At 37.5% G+C, this 9,687-nt stretch overlaps 1 protein-coding gene across 1 annotated transcript; it reads right to left on the bottom strand.

Moving 5' to 3' along the window:
• Positions 1–5,584: 5,584 nt before the first annotated feature.
• LOC141721101 (4-hydroxy-3-methylbut-2-enyl diphosphate reductase, chloroplastic-like) lies at positions 5,585–7,967 on the bottom strand. Its single transcript, XM_074523851.1, has 8 exons — positions 7,736–7,967; positions 7,377–7,508; positions 7,202–7,276; positions 7,024–7,129; positions 6,849–6,943; positions 6,373–6,558; positions 6,060–6,146; positions 5,585–5,884 (listed from the first exon to the last, which is right to left on the bottom strand). The coding sequence occupies exons 2-8, from the start codon at positions 7,383–7,385 to the stop codon at positions 5,819–5,821; spliced, it is 624 nt and encodes a 207-aa protein (XP_074379952.1). The 5' UTR covers positions 7,386–7,508; positions 7,736–7,967; the 3' UTR covers positions 5,585–5,818.
• Positions 7,968–9,687: the final 1,720 nt, after the last annotated feature.

Genomic DNA, 9,687 nt, shown 5'->3' with positions numbered 1-9,687 from the left:
ACAAACCTGAAGAGGATCAGTCTCGTCCGTGGCTTCTGTTTGTTGATGGTTCCTCGACATCCAGCTCTGGAGGAGCAGGGGTCATATTAATCAGCCCAGGAGGATTCAAAATTCAGCAGGCTCTCAAGTTCGGGTTCTCCGCCACAAACAACGTGGCCGAGTACGAGGCACTCATTGCCGGGCTAAAGCTCGCATCCGATCTCGAAGCAGAGGTCATTGACATATTTGGGGATTCTCAGTTGGTTTACAAACAGATAAGTGGCGAATTTAAGACGCATAATGAAAGGATGGCCCGATATTTAACAAGAGCACAAGAACTTCTTAGCAAGTTCCCTTCATGGAAAATGTCAAACGTCGACAGGGAGGAGAACCAGTGGGCCGACTCTCTAGCCAAACTAGCCTCTTCCAACCTCCCCACTAATCTCAGCCCAACATACGTCGACATTTTGGAGACCCCCTCTATCGACGAAGTATCAGTCAATCGAATCCAGGCTAGGCTCGATTGGCGCCAACCCTTCCTTGAGTACATTATTGACAACAAGTTGCCTGAGCATAAGTCCGAAGCCCGCGCTCTCATGTTCAAATCCAGGAACTACTGTGTTGTGGGTTCGGAGTTATATCGACGTGCCCTCTCTGAGCCTCTACTCCGTTGCTTGTCTCCAGAAGAGGCCCTCCAAGCGATCGTAGAAATACATACGGGAATCTGTGATGAGCACCTAGGAGGGAAAACATTAGCCCTCAAAGTTATCCGACAAGGCCTGTTCTGGCCTACAATCCGGAAAGATTGTGAAGATTACGTCAAGAAATGTCAAGCATGTCAGCTGCATGGAAATGTAAACCGTCGACCCACGACTGAGCTAAACTCTATTCTCAGCCCGTGCCCCTTTTTCCAATGGGGAATAGATATTGTGGGTCCCTTTCCAAGATCCAAAAATCAGTGCAAATACATCGTAGTCGCTGTGGATTACGCAACCAAATGGGTCGAAGCAAAACCCCTTGCTAAAATTCGAGAAAAAGAGATGATAGAATTCTTTATGGAATACATTGTCTTTCGCTTTGGGATCCCCAGAATCTTAGTCTCTGATAATGGCACTCAATTTATAGGAAAACAATTTGAGGAGACCCTGCTTGAATTAAAAGTCCAGCACATCAAAGCATCTGTAGCATACCCCCAAGCGAATGGACTAGCAGAGGTAACAAATAGAACCATCCTACAAGGCCTGAAGAAAAGAATTGAAGAAATACCCCGATGTTGGGTCGACGAACTCCCGAATGTATTGTGGTCGTATAGGACGACTCCCCGAAGTGCGACAGGCGAAACTCCCTTCCGACTTGCATACGGAGTCGACGCCGTCATACCTGTCGAGATAAGTCTCACCTCACCACGGGTCGACGTATTCGATCCTGCTCTATCTCTCGTCGGACTTCGCCTTCACAATGATCTGTTAGAAGAAACAAGGGAAGAAGCCCGGATGCGGGTGATCGCCCAACAAGAAAAAACTGCAAGGTACTTCAACAAAAAAGTCAAACCCAAAGACTTCAAGGTCAACGACCTTGTCTTAAGAGATTCCGCAGCATCACAACCCACTGTCTCAGGAAAATTCAAACCAGCATGGAAAGGCCCTTATCGGATCTCGAGACTTGTAAGTACGGGGACCTATGAGCTTGCTCACCTCGACGGGAAGCCCATCAAAAATGCCTGGAATGGAATTCACCTCAAAAAGTTCTATCAGTAATTTAATCTCAGTTGTAACTTGTTATCTTGAGGCAGTAAATGTCATTTCAAAGACAAACCCTCGATGTAATGGGGGTCGTTACGAGGCTCCCACCGAGGGGTGTTTAGGTTATGATGAACAAATTCCTTTAATTTGGAAAAAGCACAGACTTTCACTTTCTTCGCTCCTTACTAAATATATATATATATATATAACTCAAATAATCGGAGACTCGAAAATCATTCATTTCTAGGCAAATGTTTATACAGCCTCTTCACGTCGACGGTCTGGGCAATAAAATCTCTCTCATAATGTAAACACTCGACCACGAACTTGATAAACGGCTTAATATTTCAAACTCGAGACAAATAGATGTTAAAACCAGCCAATATGTAACTGCTTACAACATGGAAATAAACTTAAACAATGGATCGCATACCTTAAACTTCCTACAAATCCATCATCCGGTGTTTTCAATAAAATTCTTAAACACATAAAAATATTCAAATTCGATTACAAAAAACCACAGGGCATACCCTGCCTTCATGCGTTATCACCCTTCGATGCCAAGTCACGAAGATAGTCATCAAATGCATGACCCTCGACGGCAATACCAGCCTCTTCCATCCGTCGGAGACATCGTCCATAACCGTCGCCCAAAGCACCAGCGATATTTTCAATAGCTTTCTCTACTTCTTTCTTCAAATCTTCATTTTCCTTCACGATCAACTTGTAGGAGCCATCCATTCCATCGACCTGTCGGTCCAAGCCTTGGCGCTTGCTTCTTTCCTCTTCAAGCTCCCTTTCCACCTCGAGCAGTCGACCCTCGAGTTCTCGTATCCGCCCACTCGACACCTGCTCAACAGCCTCCATCTCAGCAACCTTTTTCGACAATGCGGAATTTGCCTTAGACAAATCAGCCACCCTATGCTCGAGTTCCGCAAAACCCACCGCAATCTTCTTCTTTTCCCCCTTCAAGGCAACAACTTCAGCTTCGAGCTTGGAACAAGCCTCACCATCAGCATCAGCTTGGTAATCCTCCAGTATATGCATAAAATCGGAAATAAACTGCAAAAAAAAGGGGGGACATGAAAACAGGGTCGTCAACTATGACTATAAACGACTATGACCGAACATGAAAACAAAGAAACATGCACATAGAAAAGAAAGAGAAGGGAATGCACGTACCCGCCCAGCCCGGCTCTTACATCGATCAACAAGGTCCTCACGCTTCCTCCCATCATAAGCAACCAAATCCTGAGGTAAGTTAAAGAGATTAAGTGCTCTCAAGGGCACGGTTGATCCCCCCATCCATCGCTCCGTGGGCTGAATCTCGACCCTCATCACCTCTTTCTTCGATCGAGGGTCGACGGTCTTTCCATAAACCCTTTCCCCTGCAATAGCCACAGTTTTGTTCACAACCTCGACCCCGCCCCCCCGTCCTCCAACAACTACCTCATCATTCTCCCTCCGAAACCGCTTTCGGGGGTTACCTTCCACGCGGACGAGATCTAAAATAACCCTCTCATTATCTTCAATTACCTTATTTCCCTGGTCATCGAGCAACTCAATTGAAACTGAATGAGGAACCCCCGACGGTCCAGCCTTGGCCGCATCAGCAGGCTTCCTCGCGGCACGCTGCAGCAACAATATCATTGCCTTGTCCATTCCTCCTCGAATCCCACCGTCTAAAACCTTTTTAAATGAAACACCTTCCACTACAAAGAAACAAACAAAATAACAAGTCAGCCATCCTATATATAGGCACTTACGAAAATTAAAATAAGCAAGAGCCGACAATGACAAGTACAAAAACTAAGTGCATGAACAAAATAAGGGCAATAACAAGTAATACATCCCCCTTACAATCGTGCATCCCTAGAAAACCAGTGTCCTTCAAATCTAAGTGCGTATACCATGTCCTCGACCCATGAAACTCATCGAGGTAGGCAGTATCGTGCTTCTCCATGTTATTTAAATAATCAATCGTGCCCTGACTGACTTTCCCGCAAGGCTTTACAAATTCCAAGTCAGGACCCCCAACGTACAGCCATTGCGAGTGATAACCGGAGTTCGATGACCTAACACTAACAATCTTCATCCTTCGATGTCGGGAGTCGAAATATACTTGACCACCATAATACCGCACACCATAAATAGAGAAAAACAATTTCAGAGTCGGTGATCGACCCTTATCACAACACAGCGCCACAAAACCACTTAACTGAGCAACAGAATTCGGTGTCAGCTGCCCTAGACCGCAACCGATAGCCTCATACATCGTCAGGAAGAACGGATGCATCGGCAAACGAAGACCAAACTGAAACATTATCATCGCAACCCCATGCATCCCGAACTCGGGCATCATCCAAACCCTCTCATCTGTTGTCGGCACTCGATACCGGTAGCCATTAGACAAGTCGATGTACTTCTCCAACTTACTCGCAGGGGGATCGACGGTGATGTAATAACTAAGATAGTTTAGACTAGGTTTGCTCTCAAATTCGATCCTACCTAGCCGAAGACTTTCCTCGACCGTTCTATTCCTAAGTTCCAGGGTACGAGGACTTAGGGGTGGAGAGGGCATAGGACCTGGAGGCACCCCCTTCAAAAACTCATCGCTCCCTAAGAAATCAAAAGATCCACACTGACCTAGGTCCGGGATCTCCAGATTATCCAAGTTAAAAACGGACTCCTCGTCACCCTCCTCTAACGGTCGCTTCCCGGGGTCCCGATTGGTGGCACTATGCGACGACGACGACGAAGGAAAGTCGGCCATTATAAATTGGTAAACTACAGATAAACACGACCGACCCGCAGATAAAAAGAAAAAGGTAGAGAGAGAGAGAGAGTAAACGACTTACAATGCAAGCCAAGGACGCGCAACAATCCCCTTTTAGATGCCTGGAGAGGAAGTCGAACAGGTTAGCCCGGAAATCTGCAAAAAAAAAACCTGGAAAAACAAATTCAAAAACACACATGAACGGATATATACCTTCCAAAAAAAAAAAAGAAAAAGAAAGGAGAGAGAAAAACAACAAGACAAAAAAGCATTGCGTTTAATTCCTTTCTTTTTTCGGGCACACACAGTTGACTCCTATCTCGAATTAACAGTTATTTCTTATTTTTCTTTTGCTTCATTTGTTCGTTTTTTCACTGATTTTTCCCTTCATTTTATTATCTTGTCCGGTCACTAACTTTATTCAGGTATCAAGACAAAAATCTCGGAATTCAAAACGCAAGGGTGAAAAGCACGAAAACGCAAATCTAAAGATATTGCGCAAAACAAGGAGGGGGACTAATGTTGGACCAGGACAAGACGGCCCAAAGAAATTATAGTTAGAATAATTACAATACATTATGTAAAGCCCAAGAAGACCCACATTGTAAGGTTTGAGCCCATTTGGAACTTAGTATAAATAAAAGACAACAATCCCATTTGAAGGGGTTGGCTAATTAAGCAAAAAAGATCATCTCCTAAAACTATAGTCTAATAATAATATTATTGGCTCATCAACCTGGTATGACAGTTGAAAATAATTGATTCAGACTTCACTATTCCCCGAGAAGAACACTCCTGAGTGCCTTCCAACATTATTTACCATTTACCGATTAATATAGAATAACTACACCGAGGTGGAAGGCAACTGAGCAACAATTTGCATTGAATTCCTTCGGCCAACATTATTAAGGATGTTACTCCTGTTATTCGACTGGGTTATATAGTTATGTTTAATAGGCTCTGTATTCTGTAACAATTAAATGATAAATTTCTCCCGGAAAAGGTTCTCCAGAAAAGATTTTATCCTCTTTAATTAGTTTCTTGTATCTTATGTACTTTCTTCTATAACACTCTTTGCATGTTGTAGAAACGCCAGGAAAAGAACAGGCAATCTTCCATATGCATATTCACAAATCATTTAGAGGTAATGTAAATATGTGATAGTTCATACACTTTAATCATGATTCATCAGTACATTATTCATAAACACAAGTTTATTAAACCCGACTAAGATGCTGAATATCCTTCTTCTTTCCATAAATTACTTGAAATACAAACCAGGTACCGGGTCCTGTTATTTGGTTTGGCACTTGCGCGCAGACTAGGCATGCTGCAATATCTTTCCGTTCTTTATAGCAAATACCTTGAAGAGGACATCTTCTATAACCTGATCAAGTTCATTTCCATGACAATAGATCGAATTAATTCTAGCTTAGATATTCAAATTTATGCTCATGCACTTTTGGTAGTAATATTCAGAAGGATGAAACCCTGGTTCTTCAAGTTTTCTCTATCATTAAAAATGATGAATCGCGCCAGGAAAAGGAAAATAAGTAAATCACCTTATCAGGGGTACTTGCACCAGCAGTCACTCCTATAGTTATGGGACCATCAGCTAACCAGCTTTCCTTCTCCACCAATTCATCATGCTACATAATACAATAAAAAATAAAATCATGGATTTTTTGTGTAAAACTCCAGTTTGGAAATTTTAACCAACTCATTATTGTACAAATATCAAAAATAAGATTTGATTTGTGCTAGAAAAGCTTTGAAAAGTTACTAGAAATCAGTAAAACTCCAGTATGAAAGATTTGAACAATAAAACTGGAAATCAACTGATCCTCGTCAAGAGGAGAATATTTGAAAACTTACTGATAACTTGTAAGTTATCCTGTTTCCGGGACCAATTCTCTCCTCAGTGTCCACCCAGTAGGCTGGTGCCTTACTTTTCTCAGAAATCAATTGTAACTGACCAGTATTATCAGAATTCCAGCCCCCGATCACTAACATTACATCCAACTTTTCCTCCAGCAATATTTCCAATGCATCTTGTCGTTCCTTGCATAAACAAACAACATGAAATTGCCTTCCAAGCTAGCAATAAATATGCTTCAAGAAGGCAAAAGACATTATTGAATTCAAAAGACAAACTTCGATAGAGTTTGGTTGTTAAGATATTTATCGCAAGTATTAACATTTTTGTAGTTTAACATTACATCAAGGAACAGGCATGATTATACCAGAAACACATTTTATATTTCCTGGAACGCAGCATCAAAAAATTAAATTTGAGAATTATTCAAGGCGACATTGGTAGAAAACTTATTATCTAGTTCCTAGTGATTTACTTGAGTAGCGTCGCAAATGGTGTTGAAACTCATAAAGTGGTTGTTGATGTTCACCACCCCATGTTTCTGCATCATGGTTTGCTCAACTAATTTTCCTGATTCAAAAAATTGTTTCAGATCAATGTTAACCCATGGTCGAAGAAAGTATAAAACTCAAATTGAAACAATGACCTACTGATCTCCTCTGTTACTCCCTTCAACACTGTTGTTTGGTTTGCAATTCCAACTTTTACCAGATGGTTATCAGGATCAAAACCCTCAGAAACCTTATCTTTAAATTTCTGTGACCAGAAACATATATTTATTAATCTAAGGTTAATTTACATAAAATTATTTTGCTACATTAATCGTACCTCAAGAAATGCCTCTTTTGTTGAGCTAGATTCATCAAGTTGACCGCCAAGAATGTAATCACACACATACATTGCCTGTGGATTTGAAATATAAACTGTGATCAAGCCACAAGTTGAATGATATATCACGAAAAAATCATAATTACTATTTATGTTTAAGAGCTTATTGGCTCACCTCTTCCATGTTCCTAACAACTACATAGTTTTCAGCAAAAGATCTGGTCCCTATTGTCTCTTGGTGATCATAATTTCCATGAATGATCAACGTGTATTGTCCGCTTTTGTGCTTTTCAACTGTTGTCCATACCTTACAAATCAAATATAGCAAGATTTATAGGTTGAAAACATTGTAAGTAAACAGCACATTTAGCACCAATCACCCCCATAGTAGATCCCAGAGCCTATAACTTACTCTGCTGACCGGATGTCATACTATGGAGGTATGATAATTACCAGAAACTGAAAAAAGAGTTAATCCGATCTATTTTCACCCAACGTATAACAAAAAGTAAGATATGTAGAAATCAAAGGTACCTTAGAAACAAACCCACGGACATGTAGTGTCAACTATTTGCACATTTTTTTCACTCAAAATCATCATCTCTTCAACTGCAACTCCATGCGCAGGGAACATTACAACATCCCCCTTTTCAATAACATCGTATTGTTTCTTTGATTCTTTGTTTTTAGGGAGATATTTTATATTCAACGTCTCAACTTTCTGAGAAAACAAAATAAGGACACGTTCAGGCGGATCCAGAGCCCAGGCACCATGTACGTGAGTGACTATATTACAGGTTAATGGTCCAATTTTTTTTTTTACTAGATTTTCGAATTCTTTTTTGATATTTAAGTGCTAAAATTAGTATTTTAAATCATTTAATTTCCAATTTATGATCATATAACTATAAATAAAATTAAATATAACTCAAATTGTGTAAGATTTACAAACATTACATGGGTACTTAAATTTTTTTAGTGGGTACACTTTATAAAATATAAACATCTATATCTTAAATTTTATTAAAAACCACTAACTTTTTTTCTATTTTTACTAGATTTATATTATTTCTAGTTTAAAAAAAACACGTGCACGATTATTTATATATATTTTTTTTTACTTTAGTTTAAATTTAATTTGATTTTAATTGAATTTGATACTGCATTTTTGTTGAAAAAATTTATTGGTTATTATTAATGTTTAGTCATTATATATTATAAATTATAATTTTAATATGTTACTAGCGAAATTCAAATATTACACTCCTCCCATATACATTGTAAATTATAATTCTGGGATTCGAACTTTAGACTCCTTTATATAATAATTTTTAAGATTCTGGATTGAGTGATGAGACCGACTACTAATAAAATTTCTATTATTTCATCTTTAATATAATAATATAGACGATAATATAATTATATAATAAAGGTATAATTTGATATATTTATTATTATTAAAATATATAAAATTATTGTTATTTCTATATTTGTTTACAAAATATAATTATTATTAATTTAAATAATAAGTTTTATTCTGGTTCAATAATATATGAATTACATTTAGTTTTATTTTAAAAATTTTATCCGAAGACCAATTATACTAATCAAACCAACTAATAATATTTAGTTTGATTTTTAATTTTTTGAAAAGCCGAATAAATTAATACTTTTGTTTAAGTGAGATAAATATTATATATTATTTTATTTTAGTTGGTCGATTTTTGTTTTGATTTTACTAATGTTTTACAGTGGATTAGTTATATAATTTTTTAGCTTTTGATGAAATTTCGGCTCTGTATTCACTTCTATAAATATGATTTTGACAATTTTACAGCCCACATGAAACTCTCGAATTAATGTTTAATTCAGTGATGTTTTATAAATTTTGTCCAAAAAGTATTATCTGAAATTTTAAGAAAAAAATAATTACAAAATTTTTATTATTATTTTATTCGGTTTGGAATACCTAATTTTTCTGTTAAATCATTGAAAGGGTACGATATTCTAATTAATTTAGAACGATATTCTAATTAATTTAGAATACCAACTTATCTTAGTTATAGAGTATTAGTTTATTTTAAATCTAACTGCTACGATCAATTTGTTTAAAGATCTATTGATACATATTAAATTGTTAGTACAATAAGCATACCTATCAAAAATTTGGATACCCCTTTTGTATACTAGTCTATAAACCATGCAATGCACAAGTTTATTTTTAATATTTTTAATGTATATATATTGTTACTTACCATGATCTTGCAATATTATTTTGATTTTTTGATAATTTTTTTATAATCTTGTTGCAATAAATATCAATATTGAGAAATAACGGATGTGAAATTGAATTACAGCTATACATAGTAGAATATTTAATCATATTTTATATATTATTATATTATTATATCATATTTTGATATTTAGATAGTAATTAAACAGTGTCATCTTTTATATTAAATCTTATATAATATTTTATTTAGGAT

This window comes from Apium graveolens, chromosome 1 (assembly GCF_009905375.1).
Source record: "Apium graveolens cultivar Ventura chromosome 1, ASM990537v1, whole genome shotgun sequence".
Taxonomy (NCBI): Eukaryota; Viridiplantae; Streptophyta; class Magnoliopsida; order Apiales; family Apiaceae; genus Apium; species Apium graveolens.
The sequence above is the reverse complement of the archived record's forward strand: the minus strand, read 5'-3'. Positions and strand labels throughout refer to the sequence as shown.

Bases quoted from the DNA above. Each gene is read 5' to 3' on its own strand.
- LOC141721101 (XM_074523851.1), bottom strand. The intron at 6,944-7,023 runs GTAGGTCATTGT...TTTTTGAATCAG, and splicing joins GGGAGTAACAGAGGAGATCA to GAAAATTAGTTGAGCAAACC. The intron at 5,885-6,059 runs GTGATTTACTTA...GAACTTGATCAG, and splicing joins GTGCAAGTACCCCTGATAAG to GTTATAGAAGATGTCCTCTT.